The sequence below is a fragment of the Cheilinus undulatus genome, linkage group 23 (genome assembly GCF_018320785.1).
Source record: "Cheilinus undulatus linkage group 23, ASM1832078v1, whole genome shotgun sequence".
Taxonomy (NCBI): domain Eukaryota; kingdom Metazoa; phylum Chordata; class Actinopteri; order Labriformes; family Labridae; genus Cheilinus; species Cheilinus undulatus.
Genome location: NC_054887.1, coordinates 33,668,723 through 33,688,351, shown reverse-complemented (window position 1 = coordinate 33,688,351; position 19,629 = coordinate 33,668,723). Strand labels below are relative to the sequence as shown.

Genomic DNA, 19,629 nt, shown 5'->3' with positions numbered 1-19,629 from the left:
AGCCAATAAAGCCCAATATTTACAGCCCATGAAGGCCGATAGATACAGATAATATAGGACAATATTTACAGCCCATGAAAGCAACTATTTTCAGACCATAAAGTCTGATATTTACAGCCATATAGGTCATTTCTAAAAATTAACACCCATGTTAACAGATAATTTGAACTATAATGGTGATGATTAACAAATCATTGGAAATATCCTCAGTGCTGGAATCACCAAGATCAGATTCAGCTCTAGAAAATGTGGTTCAATTAAACAATGACTGATCAATAATGAAACACTTGTTCATCTGGAGAGAAGGATTCTGACACTCTGCGGTCTTTACTATGAAAAAACTACTAAAACCAGCATGCAGTCTGTTTATTTAATACCAACCAGGCTGTCAGTGGCAGTAAGGCCCCGGCAGACCCAGACTCAGCCAGGAAAAGTCAGAGAAAAGTAGAAACAGGTGAGAAAGGAAAGAAAGGAAGATAGAGAAGAGAGGTCTGTGCTGGTCCGGGTCTACTTATGAGTCCTCACTAACACACTGAAGAGGCTCTCCTCCTGAGCTAGCAGGTTAGGACCAGAGTCACTCTCCACCAAGATCCCAGAGGAGAAGACCAACACCTGCTCGGCGTCCAAAATAGAGGACACACGATGCTGGCGAAGGAGGAAGATGAAGGAAGGAGGAGCGGCGGCAGAAGAGAAATGATGGAAAGGAGCAGGAAAGAAAGTAAACAGAGGACAAGACGGTATCACACAGAGAGAGTCAGAGAGGGAAAAAAGATCAGTTAAGGAAACAGCTAATTCTACTTTAAAGACATTAAAAGCACTGGAAACTATGATTTCTAGAATGTGTACAGTAATGAAGTTGGTTTGAAAGGAGGGAAAGCTGCAGGAGAAGGATGTCTGAGCATCCTTAGGGAAATAAGAAATAGATGCATATGAAGCTCAAAGAGAATAAGCCAAATATCTGCATCTATCAGCAAAGAACAAACCTTCAACTTCTGCTTCTTGCAGAGCTGTGATTGGTTTTTCCCCTAAACAGTCAGTACGTTTACACATAGTAAGAAAAAAACAAATGATCGCGCTGTTTAAAAATCCTTCAAACATAAGTCCACACACGACTATTCCTGAATGTGCACCGCCGTGTGCAACTATGCCTCAACTCCTTAGAGACAGGGGGTCCCTGGTCTCTGGAACGCTCATTTTGGAGGCTGTGGACTGAAATGCTTGGGGACCTCTGAGCTAAAGGAATAAAGTGCATCATTCAAGTACCAAAAGAATATCATATGGCAAATGCAAAATGTACAAAGATGTTAAAAAGACCACCCCAGTCAAGCAAAACTCGACTTAACCGTGCATGTAAATGTACTGAGATGTTTGCATCCTTTTTTAACAACAACAAAATTAGCAGACTTAGGAAGAAGACTTACTGCGATCGTAACAACAGTTCGGTCTGCAAATGCAGTCATTACAACTTTCTGCAGGATGTTCTCCTGTGAGGAAGAAAAAACATATCAGGAGTGTTTTTCTGAATAAGAAAAATACATAAAATATCTACAGGTGAGTATCTGTGGGGCTGCCATGCTCCCTAAGGTATGGTAAAGATAAGGGATGTCCTCATGCAGGACTTTAGTCAAAGCTAAAATAAAACAGCACCCACATTTAACCCTGAGAGCTCTCAGCTAATTTTTAACCACTGTGTCTCTCCTGGACTTTTTGTCTTTAAAATCTTGTTAAACATCAACTGTGTGGAGCACAGTCAAGCTCTAAACATCCTTTTCTAGGACAACCTAAGCTTTAAGAGTTGTGTGTGCTGCAGCAGACAAGAATAAACTAATCAGAAATTAAAACAGTTAAACTTGTTCTCCCATTTCTTTGGGACTAAAGAATTATAAAATAATCATTTTGTTACAAAAAGTCTTCAAAATATTCACACTTTTACAAAAAAGTTCATGCACTTTTGGGAATTTAAGTACTTTAAAGTGCAGAGACTCTAAAGGACACGTCACAGCCTCTCTGTGTCTTTTTCTCTCTATCATGAATCATTCAGGCTCTCCTTCAGTTCATGAGTCTGTGCACATGCTCTATTAAGCAAAGCTTGCTAGGACTATGGAACAGCCTGCTATTACAGCCCAGTCACAATGCATTCTGGGATACAAACAGACAATATGGTGGCAGGCTAACCGGCTAACTGCAGGAAGGATTATTATAGTATTATAAATGGATAAAAAGACATTCAATATCGGAGTTACTGGGGTGGGTTTAATCTTTAAAGAACCTGGAAAGTAAGCCAAGTTCCAGGCTTGCTAGAAAACGTTCTGTAAGAGCTACGATGGCGTGGATAGCAACATTAGATTGGCACGATGGAGGGCTTTCAGGGGGAAAATTTGCGAGTGGCTAGGATGTATAAATTTAAAGTTATTTAATTTTGAATATCACGTGCCCTGTTCTTGTCATACACATCAGCACAGTTACCAAAGTATGGGATTTTAAATTAATCATAACTTCAACTCAATAACACACGGCAAAAAAGGCGTGCTTAATATAAGATAACAACACTAAATCTAAGAAGAAAGGTACTCAAAACTAGTGAAATGATCTTACCATGCAGCAAGATAATCTGACTTAATAAGATAGCTTGAAATAAAATTGTTAAACCTAGAATTAAGTTAGTCGTTACAAGTTACACACTAAAAATAAGAAATTAACTTTTAAAACAAGATAAATGATCTAACACTTCTTAATCTAAGTTTTTAAATCTTTGTAAGCACCAAATAATTTGCAGTGCGCATAAGAAAACGAAAAAACACATTTTGTAAATCCTGAGGATGTGACGTATGGACACACTTCCTGAGGATTTCCATATAAGGAGTTGAGTATTATTCCTACTGGAATTTACCAAGGGTGCACCTGCAGCACTGATCTTTGCTGTGTGCACTCTAAGGGCAAACTCAGTTGAAAAAGTGCAGAAATTGTTTATTGAACAAATATGAATGAAAAGAAACAATAAAAACGTAAAACAGAACAGCTAATACACCGTAAAGAGGAGCATTTTATCAGATTAAATCTGAACCCACACATTAGATAACTCTTCAGTGTTAGTAGTTCTTAACAAGATAAACCTCTGATCCCACAGTTTGGATGTTTCCAGAAAAGAAAGGGAAAGGTTTTCATATAAAGGCCCAAGTAGAGGTAAATCCATCACTGCCTTTGCTGAGCACATTTCTTCTTTCTACTGTCAAGATGAACTCCCTTTTAGATGTGTGGATCTATTCAGAGTCTTTTCAAGTTATCGCCATTATCTAACCCACCGTGGCCATGTCTATCGACGCCGTGGCCTCGTCCATGATGAGGATGCTGCTCTTCCTGACGAAGGCTCGGGCCAAACAGAAGAGCTGGCGCTGACCGACGCTGAAGTTCTCTCCTCCTTCTGTCACCACAGCGTCTGCATGCGAATAAATAAACCATAACTCTGTATTTGCCTTCAGAACTTAGAAACAGACTTTCAGTGGAAAAATAGTTCTATTTTGAGATCAATTAGAGTACCTAGTCCTCCAGGCAGAGCTTTCACCATGTTCTTTAATTGAGCGATCTCTAGCGCCTCCCACAGCCGGTCATCAGTGCACGTCCTCTCTGGATCCAGATTAAACCTGAAACATGAGCTCATGATTCACACAGGGCTTACATTTAAAATAGATCCGTAGAAAAAGGCTGTTTCATTCAACTAACCCTAAAGCTAAATTCATAACGACACTGTCCTTTTGGTTTTTTATCAGTGACAGCACTACATGAACTTAGAAATACCAGAGTACTTTCTTAAACTTGGAGTCCAGTGGTTAACTGTTTTTATGGTTAATCTTAGTTTAGACATTACCGACACCTACATACTGCTCTCTTCTCTCCTGTAGAAGAACGTAAGCCAAAGATCGTTTCAAAGCCAGGACATCCAAAAAATTATATTTTAGCTGCTTGTTTTCTGTCTTTTCTTTAACATCCCTTATTTTTCTGATTTTCTTCTCTTTTCCTGCATTTCGAGCTTCAGTCTGTCTGTTTCTTTGTCTTTCTGAATCTACCTCTGTTGTCCTCATGCAAATCCCTCTTCCATCTTTCTGCTTCTACATTTTATTGTTTTCTGCATCTTCCTCTTCTTCCCTCCTGTGTCAGTCCTTCTGCATCTCTCTCTTCAGTCTTTCTGCATCTCTCTCTTCAGTCTTTCTGCATCTCTCTCTTCAGTCTTTCTGCATCTTCAGTCTTCAGTCTGTCTGTCTTTGTCTTTCTGAATCTACCTCTGTTGTCCTCATGCAAATCTCTCTTCAGTCTTTCTGCATCTCTCTCTTCAGTCTTTCTGCATCTCTCTCTTCAGTCTTTCTGCATCTCTCTCTTCAGTCCTTCTGCATCTCTCTCTTCAGTCCTTCTGCATCTCTCTCTTCAGTCTTTCTGCATCTCTCTCTTCAGTCTTTCTGCATCTCTCTCTTCAGTCCTTCTGCATCTCTCTCTTCAGTCTTTCTGCATCTCTCTTCAGTCCTTCTGCATCTCTCTCTTCAGTCCTTCTGCATCTCTCTCTTCAGTCCTTCTGCATCTTTTCTGCATCTCTCTCTTCAGTCTTTCTGCATCTCTCTCTTCAGTCTTTCTGCATCTCTCTCTTCAGTCTTTCTGCATCTCTCTCTTCAGTCTTTCTGCATCTCTCTCTTCAGTCTTTCTGCATCTCTCTCTTCAGTCTTTCTGCATCTCTCTCTTCAGTCTTTCTGCATCTCTCTCTTCAGTCTTTCTGCATCTACATTTTCAGGTGTTCTGCAAATCCCTCTTCCATTTTCCTGCAACCGCCTCCACTGTCTTTCTGCATCTCCCTCCTCTGAATTTTTTTAAGATGGCATTGTTTATGAATGGCACTATCCTAAAGGTTTATGGATTGATCGATGACCTGGTTGTGTGCCTTTATGCCCTTATATGGGCATAAAGGGGTGTGTCTGTATGCTAATTATGAAAAAAATGCATAAATGTCCAGCTTTAAAGGACTGTGACCAGTTTAGCAGTTTGAGAACATTTCATGAACTATTTTGAAAATTATTGCTAGATAAATCTTAATTTGATAAATGAGGTTGTTAGTTTAACACTTCATAAAGTCCGTGTTTAGCTCCAAAGACACCGTCTCCTCTCCTGTGAGATTTTAGGGAAATCTGCCTGATGTGATGAATTTTCTTGTTTCGTTGTGTGTGGGAGTGAGTGTGAGTTATAAAATAACAGGAACATCTAAGACAACAGTGAAACAGTTACTGTCGACCATTCACCTCGGGCTGACGTTCGCATAAACACCAGTCCCAGTAAAATGCCAGGACTGTCGCTCTCTGTCTGTCCAAACAAACAGCACATGCTCTCTGTCTTTATAACAAACAGCCAGTCACTGTCTCTCCTGTAACACAAACACGCAGAGGATGTGTGCGACCGTCCCTGACGTCTCTGATTAAAGTCAGTTTAGGTCCCGCTCCGAGTTCCCACTGAGTTTTAAACCACTAACCCCACAGCTGGGACCGAGGGCCGTCACGTGACCACGGTGTCCCAGGACGGACTTCACATCGAGTTATTTATTCTCCTATCGCTGCGGTTTGGCTTCATTTTGATCTGTGTTATCTTTTCATTTTTTTCTTTAAGTTGTGTTGTTTTAGAGCTAATTCTGAAAATATGAGCATTTCTGCACAGATCATGTGAGTTTCTCTGTAATTAATATGTAAGAACACAAGTTGTTTTGCTTCAAACCACACGATAATAACCAGAGCTTTTGAGGATTTCTGTTTGCTCAAAATGGCTTCACAATAAAATAAAAGCATGCCTCTAAGCTAGGGGTTTTCAAAGTGTGGAAGAGTGAGCCTCCACTAAGAAGATTGGTGGGCCCCCACCCACAAAAAAGATTCAAATTGAAAAAAAATTAAACCACATTTCAAACATTTATGTCTAATCTTTAAATATTTTTAACATTAATATTTAGGATGTTTTGGTTTGCAAATGTCCTTAAACATCTGCCTTTCCCTCTTATTCAGTTATAATGCCATTAAATACCCTTTTTCATATTTTTTGGCCATTTTGCAACTTTTTTTTGCTTTTTTTCCCCCATTGTTTCCACTTTTATCCCATTTTTGCCTTTTTTCACCTTTTTTCCCATGTAAGCTACCTTTCTTCATTAAATATCTATTTTTTTTCCCATTTTCGCTCATTTTTGCAATGTCTTTTTGCCACTTTGTCCCAATTTTTGCCACTTTCATCCCATTTCTTGGCCTTTTAACAATTTTTTGCCACTTTTTGTCTGTTTAAGCTGCCCATTGCTATTTAATACCACTCGTTTAATTTTTTCCCAATTTTTTCCCTTTTTCCCAATTTTTGCCACTTTTTCCCAATTTTTGCCACTTGTATCCGAATTTTTTCCCATTTTGTTTTTAACCATTTTTTTTGCCACTTATGTCCATTTAAACTACCCTTTGCCATTACATACCACTTGTTTCCTCTTTTTTGACCATTTTTGGAACTCGTGACTGCTTTTTGCCCATTTGTCACTTCTCACCCATTTCTGCTACTTTCTGACTATTTTTCCAATTTCTCTCCCCATTTTCACCCCTTTTCAGACATTTTTGCTGCTTTTTGACCATTTTGCCACCTTTAACCTATTGTTATTGCTACTTCAAGCTGTTTTTGCCACTTTTCACCTCTTAGATTGTGGCACTGGCAAAGGTATTTTTCAAAAATGTGGCTCTTTGGTTGAGTAACACTGCTCTATAGCATAGTCCCTATAGTAACTATAAGTCTATCCATTTTGCTTCATGCACAGCAGAGGTTTGCAAAGGAAATCACCTTTTTTCTGGTTTATGGTTCCGCGCCTCCCCTGAAGCTCTGTGGCGCCCCCCAGGGGAGGCCCGCCTCACACTTTGAAAACCACTGCTCTAAGCGTTAACTGGAAGTTGAACTATTTTTGCATTTTGCGAACATCATTCAGCTCATTTCTTCTCTGCAGAACATTCTGGTTGACCTGACTGATACTAGTCTGTAGCTTTAAGAGTGATTATGTGTTTACTCTTTATTAAAAAAATAAAAATCAACAGTTGTTTGACTTTTAATTTAAAATACAATACTCAAAATTTCAAAAACAAGGTAATTTTCTTTCTTTTGTTTAAAAACAGTCAAGCAAAAGCTTAAAAGGTGCAATTATCCATTAAAAATGTCCTGTTTTTTTCCTTTTCTAAAACCAGATGTTGTCATTAGTATGCAGGAGCACCAATTGGATTGCAGTTTGTTACTTTTCAAAATAAAAGCCCTGTATTAATTCATTTACAGTAGAGCCAAAAGGTAAAAATGTATCTACATAATACAGACTGCTGATTCTAGCTTAATGTACATTTTAAATAAAAAAAACACATTTTTTAAAAAATAAAAAAAATGAAAAATCTTCAGCTGCTGCTGCAAACATGGACAAGCTATTACACTTAAAATCTTTGTATTTATGTGTTAGTTTAGAAAGTTAGATTGTAGTTTCAAATGCCAGGGCCTGTTTTTGATCCCAGTTGGCCATCAGTTACTTGCAATTGTAGGGGATTAAGGGCAAGTTGTGCAGGTGGTTCCACTATTCTTCATGTCTAATTTCTGTTGATAATTTATGGATGATTGAATGAAGATATGGTGAAGCAAAGTTGGCATTTGTACGTTTTGTACCTGATAGAGCCGCTGAACAACACAGGATCCTGGAGGATGATGGAGAGTCTGGATCTGAGTGTCTGCAGAGGAAGTTTACAGATGTCGATCCCATCGATGATGATCTTTCCTGCAAAGAGAGTGTGCATTAAAATCTCCAGTTTTAGTCACAGAAACAGGAAAAGCAAAGCCAGGGGCCAAAGATTATCTTTCAGTGCAAAACATAAGAATGCTTCAATATTTCTAAGGGACCAACAAGGCCAAAAAAACACCAAACTCATGGCTCTAACAGAACAACAGCTGGTGTACCAGAGGCTGTTTGCTTCTAATGTGGTGTGAAGTCTTTAAAAAGCAGCACCCAGGTCACACCTTCGTCTGCCACCCAGCTTCCATTGCTCCAAACTATCCCTGCAGGTGCTGGTTCCACAGAGTAGCAGCTCTGTTGTTCATTTGGGTTGGGTCCATCTGAGCCTCCAGATGCTCACCGTTGAGTTCCTCTCCAGGTCTGGCTCCAGTGAGCTTCCCAGTCCTGGGTGAGGCAACCAGTCCGAATCAACTGGTTCATGGGGGTTTCTGTGTTTGCATGTGTTTTGGATTTGGAGTAGATTTGATTGTGCCCCGCTGGGAGGTCATGTGGGAGGTACTGGGATACTGGGCTGTTGCCATCAGGTCTCTACGACCAAAGTAAGGTTGTGTCGGTATCTTCGGCAAAGTCAGACACTTTCCCAGTGCGCGTTGGAGTCCGCCAGGGCTGCCCCCTGTGACTGATTCTGTTTTTAATTTTCATGGGTAAGGTCTAAAAGCGTGGCCAGGGAGGAAAGGGGTTCAGGTTTGATAGCCTCGGAATTTCAGCTCTGATTTTTGCAGACGATGTGGTTCTGTCTGCCTCTTCAGCTGGGACAGTTTGTGACTAAGAGGAGGGTCAGCATCTCCAAGTCTGAGGTCCTGGTCCTCTGCTGGAAAACGTGTATTGGGTGTTGAGTGAGTCTTTGCCACAAGTGAAGGAGTTCAAGTATCTCAGGGTCTTGTTCACAGATGGATGGTGGGATTGACAGGCAGATCAGTGCAGCATCGGCAGTTTTGCAAACGTTGTCCTAGACTGTTGTGGTGAAGAGGGCGCTGAGCCAGAAGGCAAAGCTTTCAGTTTATTGGTTCAACCCTCATCAGTGGTCACGAGCTCTGGGTAGAGACTGCAAGAATGAGATGGTTTGGCCTCCTGGTTGCTTCCCTGTGGAGGTCTTCCAGGTGCGCCTAACTGGGAGGAGATCCCAGGATTTGTTGGGAGGATTATATATCCCACCTGGCCTGGGGAAGCCTCTGAATTCCTCAGGAGGAGGTGAAAAATTTCATTCAAAACTGCTTTATGCTGCAATCATTCAAAATGGCTAATTGTATATTTTTAACCCTTGGTCTTATGAAGAAGGCCTACTGCACACTTAAAATGCACTGATTTTGCTTTAGATGTACAACTTTTGGCCTTCAAAGTTAGTAAATAAGATTTATCGATCATCAAAATCCTACAAAAGGATTATTTAGTTGATTATTTTTTCTCAAAAACAACAGTCCAGTTAAAAGTTAGAATAATCCCTTTTTACTGCACATTAAACTTTCGTTTCTTCATTTTTTATGGGTTTGGTGACTAAGATTGAATATTCTGAGGTAATGAAATAAAGGCAGTCCTACAGAGCTCAGCGCTGCACTGCTCTGGTTTTATTTCACTGCTTTATAAGGAAATGCTGCTGACAGACTTCTTAATTTACTGTAAAATGAAGTGTCTGCACAGCTGTGTGTACGCTCCGGTCTGAATGGAAAAAGTGACTGTGCAGTTTCATCTCTGTCTGAATAATCCGTCTGTGAGCCGTCAGCCTGAAAACAGACCAAACCATTATGCTTTAAAAGAGCGATAAATAAAAGAGGACGCGTTTAGGACTCTTATGACTGCTGACTTTAAAACATATGACCTACAGTCTGGAAACGACTGCAGCAAAGTCGCCACTTCTCTTCTAATGTCTTCGTTTTAATCCTCTATGTACGAGAGCCCACTTCAGAGTTTGAAGTGGACTAAAACACATGTGAGGAACATAAGGACCGTCAGGTTCTCACTCAGAGACCTACAGGGGTGTTTAAAACCAGTGAAATGTAAAGAGGGACAGTAGAATAAATGTTATTCTAACAATGTTTTTAAAGACAGCCTGGATGATGGCGGTTTAACGATCACACAGGAGATTCTTTAAAGGTAGTGTAGATCAGTGGTTCTCAACGTTGGGGCCGGGACCCCCTTTGGGGTCGCGAGACACTAAGAGGGGGTCTCCAGATGCCTTAAAAAATAAGAACATATTTAAATGACACTATTGCCACTTTATACCAATTTTGCTTAATTTTAACCAGCTTTCATGCATTTTTTCCTATCAATTTTGTATATTTTAACACACTTTTGCCACTCAAAACCCATTTTAGTCTGTTTTAAACTCTTTCCACCACTTTTTTTCAGCCAGTTTTTGCCATTTTCCGCCTATTGTTGCCTCTTTTGGCCCAGTATTGACACTATTAACCACTTTTGACGCCTATTTTTGCTCATTTTAACCACATTCCATTATTTGAAATGCATATTTTTGCCAGTTCAACCAACTTCTGCCAAATTCTGCCTATTTTTCTGCGGTAGTTACCCCTTTTTTGCCAGTTTATATCAATTTTCATCTCATTACACCAAATTTCTGCCCATTTTTAAACTTCAAAGCCATTGCAGACACTTGTTAATCCCCTTTAACCATTTTCTATGTCCATTTTGCCACTTTCATCAATATTTTGGTCATTTTTTGGCACTTTTAACTAATTTTTGCCACTTCTATACCATTTATGCTACTTTCAAAATCCAATTTCACCACTTTTTCCACCAATTTTTGGCATTTGCCATTATTGACCCCTTTTAGCTATTTTTAACCAATTTTTTCTGTTTTTAACAAAAGGGATTTACATTTTTAAGAAGGCTATTTATTGATTGGATATTTACAAATGAATAGATAAAGACAGTTGTTTATTTGATAAGAGTGGTTATCATTCAGGTTAGATAGAAAATATGGATATCACAGCTTAACTTTACAACGGACCATGATTTTGCTGACCTCCATGGTCCCCAAGTTTGGCTGGGCCCCAGAAAGCTCTCCCATCTTTCCCCCCTAATGGGCGGCCTTGTCTGGACATGACTACTCCTGATTGTGCATGGCTGTTCAACCACCAGGTTCAGGTACAGTGGGGGTCCCCGGTCTTTGCCACCTTTATTTTTGGATCGCGGGCTGAAAAGGTTGAGAACCCCTGATCTAGATGACAGAGGAGTTATAAAGAGCCAACCAGGATCTCTGATCTTATTCAGACTACGTATGACGAGTGGTGGTCGTTGATGCTTTGTGTGGATGAACCTCAGTGGAAAACAGTTTGACATCTAATCGCTCAGACTCCATAGAGAGGCGGTCTGGGGTGTCTTCATCCAGGCTGGACTGGTTATGTAGATGCAATGAGGACCTGTACATGTTAAAGGCCACCGTGTCAGCTGACCTGATCTACTGCCAGTAAAAGCATGGCTTTATTTACGTCCGTCCAGTTGAACTCAGAGTGATGAGAACAGATCTTTATAGAGATCTGGATTTTTTTATCTCTGCTCTGCAATAAAAGCCGGTCTTCCTGTTCCTAAACAAATCTTCATTTGGCACCAAGTTGAGTTTTAATGGCAGATTACACAGTAACACATGCATTTAAACCGGTGGTGACGATGCTGCTAAAGTCCCTGCTGCTGCGGCAGAAATCTGACTGGTGATGGTGATGATATTGGTTTACTACCAACCAGTAACTGCTCCTTAAATATGCACAGTGCATTCAGACCCCTTCACTTTTTCAATTTTCATTAACTTGCACCCTGATGATGCAATCGTTTAAATCTACCTTTATTCTCTTTAATTTACACTCAGTATGCCATCATGACAAAAACTGAACTTTAGAAATGTTTGCTAATATGTTGAAAATAAAAACTGAAATATTACATTAACATCAGCTTTCATACTCTTTCTTCAGTCCTTAGTTGAAGATCAGTCAGGTTGGATGGAAGTGCCAGATTCAGGTTCAGGTCAGGGCTCCCTCCAGGACATCCAACCTAAGCCGTTCTTGTGTTGTCTCAGCTCTGGTCTCAGGGTCATTGTCATGTTGGAAGGTGAACCTTAGGCCCAGTCCAAGGTCCTGAGTGCTGCTGAGCAGGTTTTCATTGAGACTATCTCTGTACTTTCCTTAAATTTTGACCAGGCTCCCAGTCCCTGCTGCTGAGAAACACCCTCACAGCATGATGCTGTCACCACTATGCTTCACTGTTGGGATGGTATTGGAAAGGTGATGAGGGGTGCCTGGTTTCCTCCAGATTTAGAACTGAGGCCAAACAGGTTCTCAGAACCATCTCATCCATAATCCAAGCTTCAAGACTCCCTCCTAACATGTCGTCATGGATTGAGTAGTTTCAGTCTGACCAGTACCTCACAAAATAGTCTTTCAGCAGTCCTTCAAAAGCATGTTTAGGACAACATGAGGGAGAAAAGCTGTTAAAGAGGCTCCACTAGTCTGTTAGTTCATGCATACTGGCTTCCATTCATTCGTATCAGCATGTAGAGATACTGAAAGAGCTGCAGAAATGATATACGGGCTGTTTTTAAGAGATAGACACTCGACTTGATATCCAAATGCCTATGCCTCCCTGTTCTGTTCATATTAATGGCTTGAAACGCTGTGAATCAGACACGTGTTGCTCTTTAAATCACTGCTGCTGAATAAACACTTCAGTCTGATGCTTCTGGAATTAAAGGTGAGACTAAACACGGTCTACATCTAACAGATTCACATCTGTGCCCAGCTCCAGCGACTAATGCAGATGTCAGCAGACGGAATTTACAGTTTGGTCTGCAGGCTGAGTGGTTAATGATCACCACTTTGGAAAGGAAGAGTAAACTAAACAGGTGATTATGTTTTAAATTAAGCTGCTGTCATGTACCAGAAACACAACAGACAAGCATGGTTTAGTTCATCATCAAAGTGGAGGATCTAATTACAGCAAATCTTAAAGTCTGATTCAGGTACTTCTTAAAAATGTATTTTGATGCAAATCTTCTTCAGTTTATAATGGACCAAAGGAAATAGCAGAGTAGAACTCAACCCTGCTCCACCAAAGAGTCAAATTGTTGAAAAAAACCTTTGTAAGAGCCACAATCTAAGTAGTAAGAAGTGGCAAAAAAACCCCGGCAAAAAGTAGCATTAAAAGTAAATTAAAGGTGGCAAAAATGGTCAAAAACCAGCAAAAACATGGCAAAAAACAGGTGGAAGTTGACGAAAATGGGCAAAAAACAGTCAAGAGTGGCAAAAATGGGCAAAAAATAGGAAACAAATGCTATTTCATGGCAAAAGGTAGCTTAAATGGGCAAAAAATGGTGAAAAGGGGAAAAATGGGATAAAACTGGCAAAAATGGGCAAAAAAAATAGAAAAAATGTGGTATTTAATGGCAAAAAATGGGTAAAAAGTGGTGAAAAAAGGCAAAGATAGAAAAGTGGAAAAAAGAAGTGGCAAAAATGGACAGAAAAAGGAAACAAGTGGTATATAATGGCAAAGGTAGCTTAAATGGGCATAAAGTGTCACAAAACGGGAAAAAAATAAGATGAAAGTGGCAAAATTGGAAAAAAAGTTGCAAAAAGAAGTGGCAAAAATGAGCAAAAAATAGGAAACAAGTCGTATTTAATGGCAAAAGGTAGCTTAAATGGGTGAAAAGTGGCAAAAAATTGTGAAAATGAACAAAAAAGTTTCCCTCTAAGGTTTTCTGGGGGAATATTATTTAAAGTTATGATATCAAAGGGCCACAAATAGTCACAAAAGAGCCACATGTGGCTCCAGAGCCACCAGTTGAGTATAAATCATCATAGATAAGAGGATCTACAAGGCTGTGCTCTTTTACATTAAGAACCCTGAAGGTTTGGAGTTACCTGAGGCCAAATCTCTGAGGAAAAACCCTCCTGTGACCCTTCAAACAGGCCAAAGATAATCTTAAGAATCCCTTTAATGAGACATAAACACTTGGAGAGACGAAGGGAGATGAGAGCGAGAGCAGAAACCAAAGATGAAAGAAGTGGAAAAACGCTCCGTCTGTGACAGGAGACAGACCCACCTTCGAACATATCCACCATGTTGAAGAAGGCCAACGACAGAGACGACTTCCCGCTGCCCGTTCGGCCGCAGATTCCCACCTGACGGGAAGAAAAATGAAGGGTCAGCGTGGCACGGTGGTGAGACTTCACACACAGAAGTGTCGGGGACATGCTGAGCGTGCAGAGGGTTTGGTTATAAGGTGTTAGTGCACAGTTTAATGGAGGCACCTGGCTGTGATTTCAAAGTAAAAGCCCTCATTTAGACAGAAACCACCGCCTTCTTAGTAGACCTTAAAAATTCAGACTTTGTGTGTTAAATTTAACAAAAACAAACACTTAGCATTCATGACCATATCACGTTTCTCAAACTTCAACTTCTTTGAACTGAAAATTTGCTTACATTACCTCCTGGCTTGCCTACAAAGTGCCCCGAATTAGCTTTATAGTGTCATGTGTACTCCACTTAACTTAAGCTATGCCTCACGTTTGCAAACAAATAAATACAAATAAAACAACACAGAAACAGCTTCACTTGTGAAGTCTTTAATCAGACAAGATAGAAAAAAGTCTCTTTTTTTCTTCCTGTGTGCTCAGAAAATATTCCCAAAAGTGTCTTGTGCTGCTCACATGCAGGAAAATTACAATTTCATTCAAAAGAAATCTTATCCCAGATTGAATATTCAGCACAAGTTTTCAGTAAGAATGCAGCGAGTGTGCTCAGAGAGCAAAAACCACCTCAGACTCAGCTGATCTGGCCAAACATAATCAGGTCAAAAAAACATTTTAAGACAGCTAATCAGGTTGCTATCATGAAAAAGCTGCTGTTTAACTAGTTGAGCTCTTTTAGCAAATCACTGTCTGCTCAGGTTTGTTCTAAATAAAAATTTCAAACTTTAAATTTAAAAAAAAAGTTATATAATATGAGTAAAAGTTGACTTTCTTGTCCGTAAACCCTGCAGGGATTCCTCTCTCATAATAAACATGTTCATCCTCGCTCTGTTGGACATTCCCTTCTGCTTACAGACGTTTCACCAGGTTGTGATGTGAGCTTCTCGTGTCCGAGCGAGTTTGAGTTACGTGTTAATGTATGGACGCATCTCTACACAGATTAACACCATGCTGCAGAATTAAACTGAGCTTTAGATGTTACATAATCATGACTGTGTATGCGTGTGCCTTCAAGAGAGAATGCATGAAATATTTTCAATAAAAAGTAGGTTTACATGTTGTATTAATGTGCACAAACTCAGGGTGCATCTACGAAACAACTACATATACTCAGCCATGATCATGTAGACCAGACATCGTTATTTAACTGATTACATTCACACATGTTGCTCTAATAGGCCAGAATTTGAAGCTAAGAGTGAGAGGAGAAAGAGCAAAAAGGTCCACTCCAGGATAGAAAGATGCCCTCCTTCCCCTAGGCTGGCTACAGGCCTGTATGATCCACCTTTAACGGCACTTAAACTTTAATTCTGCAGCTCAAACCCTCACTGATAGATGTGAGTTGTCCTGTTCTCCTCTCAGCTCGGTGTGAATTACCTTCTGCCCTGGTTCGATGTAGGCGTTGACGTGTTTGAGCACCGGTTTGAGCATGGGGTCGTAGCGCACACACAGATCCTGGATCTTTATCTCCCCGTTCTGAGGCCAGTTCTCAGGGACCTGGGTGGAATCTGTGAGAAAGGACAGAGAGAAAGGAAAATCAGACTACCCACAGTCTGTCTGGTGTGTACGTTTCAGTCATGGTGAGTGTAAACATGCACATATAGACCGTACAGACCATGTCATAGCAAAGCTGAAATATAAGGAGATACTTTCTCTTTAAAGTGCTGCTCAGACTTCACAGTGACGCCCAGCCATTCACTTCTGCTTTGTTACATAACACTGTGACATTTAAATCTCTATACACATGCCCATGCAGCGTTTGGAAGCTCTGTAAGTTTGCAGAATTATAAAATAACAAGAACTACCACTGGATTGTCAAATGCCTCTGCAACCTGGCCAACTGTTGTCTGTGTTCTATTCTAAGTCTCTTTGTGATTACTTTAGTCTACAGCCATAAAAACACATTACTGTATGTGCTCAAATTCATAAAGAAGCTCCTAAGGTCACTAAAATCTCACAATATGAAAGGTAGGAGTGCCATTTGTTTTTTTAAATCTTATTATGAGGCCAGGTGTTGCTCTGTGCTAAATTTCATCAAAATCTCTTCATGCATTCTAACATTAAGTTCACAAGCTTTGAGGTTACCTTCAAGGCCTCATCTCTCTTTTTGCAACTTTATCTTGTCTTTTCCATATTTTCTCCTCTTTTTTTTGCAATTTCCTCCTCTCTACTCTGCACCTTCCTCCTCTGTTTTTTGGTAGCTTCATCTTCTCTTTTCTGCACCTTCCTCCTCTATTTTTCTGCTGCTTCATCTCTTTTCTGCACCTTCCTCCTCTATTTTTCTGCAGCTTTGTCTTCTCTTTCTTTACCTGTCTCATTTATTTTTTGCAGCTCCCTCTAATTTCCTTTTTTGCACAATTGTCTTTTTTTTCCTGGTCCTTCCTGTTTTGTTCTGCATCTTCTTCTTCACTTTTCTTCACATCTCTCTCTGTTTCTGCATTTCCTTTTCCCCCTTTCTCCACATTCCACATCTCTCTCGTTGAACCATTTTCTATTCTCCTGTTTTATCAAGACATTTGGCACACATTTAAGAGAAAAATCTAAAACAATAACAGACTTGAGAGGCACCAGGGAGGATTGTTTGATTTTAGAAACTAATTGCCATGAAAACCTCACCAAGCTTCCTCCAGACTAGAGGGAACCATACATTCACAGCAGCTGAAGCCTGATGCTGGTGTAAGAATCGAGACTTCTGAGCCTCCATGCAGCATTATTAGTTCACTGACAAGATAAAACCTCCATCTTTCTGCCGCTGGCTCAGTTTAGTTTATTCCTCCCCAACTTAGTCCAGTTTTTATCAGATCTCTGGAAGCTTCCATGATGTCAGAGCGGAGGAATCTTTCTGTTCTCTGTCACTGAGGACAGTTTGGGTTTGTTTTATAGTCTCAGCGGTTACTGTAAACCACAGGGTTAAGAGAAGAAGCCACACACATTAACCTTATATTAGAGGTATCATAAACTTTATTTTTCTCCTGTTTTATTCCGTGATATAAACCTTTTTCTGTCTCTTTCTCTCCTTTCAAGCCGTCCTTCTACCCCAGGATTTGTTTAGTTTCTAGAAATAGCTGCTCTGTTTTGGTGACAGATTCTTTGGTAGAAGGACTTTCCCTTTTTGGGTTTGGTTGGATTTAGTTTGTCCTAAACAAACACAAGATATCTCTTTGTTAGATGTAATTAAAGTTAAAAACAAGCGTAACTGTTAGAGTTTGTGTCTCAGCGTAGCAACAACACATCTCAGAAAGCCAAAACAGGCTGCTGGACTCCAAAGTAGAAGATAAAACTTCAAATACTCACACTGAAAACACACACAGAGACTGCACATAGCTGGTTTATGATCAGATGGGTCATTCTGTTCCATGGAATAAATCACCAGCCCTCAATTCGTCTTTTTAACTTTGAACCTTAATGTTAAAATAATCCATTCAGGGCTGAATGGGTCTTACCAAAAGGTGGCGCTATGAGTGGTATTCGGTGCTGGCAGATATGTAAAAAAGTTCTCTGTTATCAGCCCAGAATTACACTTTAAAGGTCGCCCCCTCTCCCCCTCATGATGTCATGTGGAGAGTTAGCCCCTCCCCCAGGTTCAGTTGGCCCTCCCTGCTTCGAAGAATGTTCCGCCATCCTTGAGAGCCACATCCATTTCCTGAGAGGGGCGGGGTCAGGGGCAGGGTCAGACAACACATTAGCATTCTATATGTTGAATTACAGTCACTTCCTGTTACATGGCAAGATGTTAAACTACCAATGGGTGGCACTACAAAAAGGAATATAACACAGAAGAAGTGATTTTGCATCCTATATGTTGTTGATTACAGTCACTTCCTGTTACATGGTGAGACATCAAACTTTCCAGTGTTAATTATAGAGTTGCCAACTGAATCATGTCATGTAGGGCTTTAGGGGTCTTACCAGTAGGTGGCGCTATGAATCGTACTGAACATTGCACATATAAGTAAAGAAGTTGTTTACTTTGAGGCAGTTTTCATGCTTTTGAGTGACAGTAACTTCATGTTACATGGCGAGAAATGAAGTTTACCATTGTTGATGTAATAGTTGCCAGCTGAATCATGTAGGACTGTATGGGTCTTACCAGTAAGTGGCGCTATGAATAGTACTAAATGTTGGCATTCACATTTGTTTTGATTAACAGTAAATTTCTGATACATGGCGAGATGTCAAACTACTACTGGGTGGCGCTATGAAAGGTATTTAACACAGAAGTTTTTCTTTCCTATATGTCGAATAACAGTCACTTCCTGTTACACGGCGAGGCATCAAACTTTGAGGAGCCACCACACCCATGCCCAAGTTTTTTTTAACTGAATATATTTTGTCTCCAAGGTATATTCAGCCCCAGGTTTTGTTTTACTTTTTAAGGAAAAATTAATCCCAGAATGAGGGTTGGAAAAATCAATATTTAACAAATCTTGTTAACCAAAATTTCAAACTTCCTGCTGATTGGCGGTATGGCTCTATGAGGCGTTTTTGTTGGCCTTTGCATGATACATACGCCTGCCCATTTTCATGAGCCTAGTTCAAATGTGCTGCAGGGGTTTTACCCCCCAATACTACACAACATTTAACACCTGCTCCCTGATATTTGGGAATCAATATTCCATGGAAAAGACGCCCTGTGTGCAGGAATATTCCTGCTAACACACCAGTACTACTGGTACTACTACTACTACTGATTCAATCAGTGACGTGTGACTATTCAGTGTTTTTTAATCTTTATTGTCTAACCAATAAAGGCAAAAATGGATTCTTATATGTCTGGAGTTAGACTTTTCCTCCAAATTAAGCCAAAAATGCAAAGCTCAAGGCTTTTAAACAGCAGTCAGCTAAAACAGCATATTTCAAAGAGGCAGTTACCCATAGATCCCTCGTAGTTCTCCGACTCTGTGCTGAGGAAGCTGTTGACCTTCTTCACAGCTGCCATCTGGACCTCCAGGTCGGCCAGGTTCCTCACGACCCAGTTCAGGTAGTTAGTGGCCTAAATATTGACACAGAGAGCGACTGTCTGAGTGTTTTTCCTCTATAAAGACAACATTTATCTGTACAGTGTAAACCATGGAGGAAATAACCGACTGAGGGATCCTCGGGTTAATGTGCTCCTTTGACTCTGTCATGGATTCTAATCTTGCACAAAATGCAGCTTAAATACAAAAATCTAAAGTAAATCTAAAGTATTGATAAGGCAGAACCTTGTAGTCTTGGAATCTGTCAATTTTGTGGTTTAAAAGTTCATATTTCGAAATCTGCTGCAAAAACAAGACGTATATGTTTAAGTGCTTTCCTACAGCCTATTTCATCAATAGATTTCACTGCAATATAACTCTCACTGAAAAACGAATGCTTGTCAGCTTGTTTACATGCAAGATTAACAAGTGAAACCTTCCTGTAACACACTCCTGCACAGCTGTGATCTGCATCCTAAACTGTATCTCAAACAGGCATTCCACACGAATGAATCAAATTCTCTATAGGAAACCTTGTTCTGAAGGCATCCGTTGCTCTTAAACTCATTAGTGCTGCTGCGTTAACTGTGTAAGCTCTACTTTAGATCCTGGAAATTCATCATACATCACTAATTCTCCATTTAAGCTACACATACAGCTCTGATGTGTT

General features: G+C 40.1%; 1 protein-coding gene across 2 annotated transcripts in view; it reads right to left on the bottom strand.

Moving 5' to 3' along the window:
* Positions 1 to 19,629, bottom strand: part of abcc9 (ATP-binding cassette, sub-family C (CFTR/MRP), member 9) — a 77,285-nt gene that overhangs the window by 4,708 nt on the left and 52,948 nt on the right. For both annotated transcript variants that reach the window (XM_041780545.1, XM_041780546.1), the window contains 7 exons: positions 18,874 to 18,994; positions 15,379 to 15,509; positions 13,854 to 13,932; positions 7,687 to 7,795; positions 3,538 to 3,641; positions 3,303 to 3,436; positions 1,422 to 1,484 (listed from right to left, as the gene is read on the bottom strand). In XM_041780545.1, coding sequence (XP_041636479.1) covers positions 1,422 to 1,484; positions 3,303 to 3,436; positions 3,538 to 3,641; positions 7,687 to 7,795; positions 13,854 to 13,932; positions 15,379 to 15,509; positions 18,874 to 18,994 — 741 coding nt within the window. The remainder of the gene's footprint in view (positions 1 to 1,421; positions 1,485 to 3,302; positions 3,437 to 3,537; positions 3,642 to 7,686; positions 7,796 to 13,853; positions 13,933 to 15,378; positions 15,510 to 18,873; positions 18,995 to 19,629) is intronic.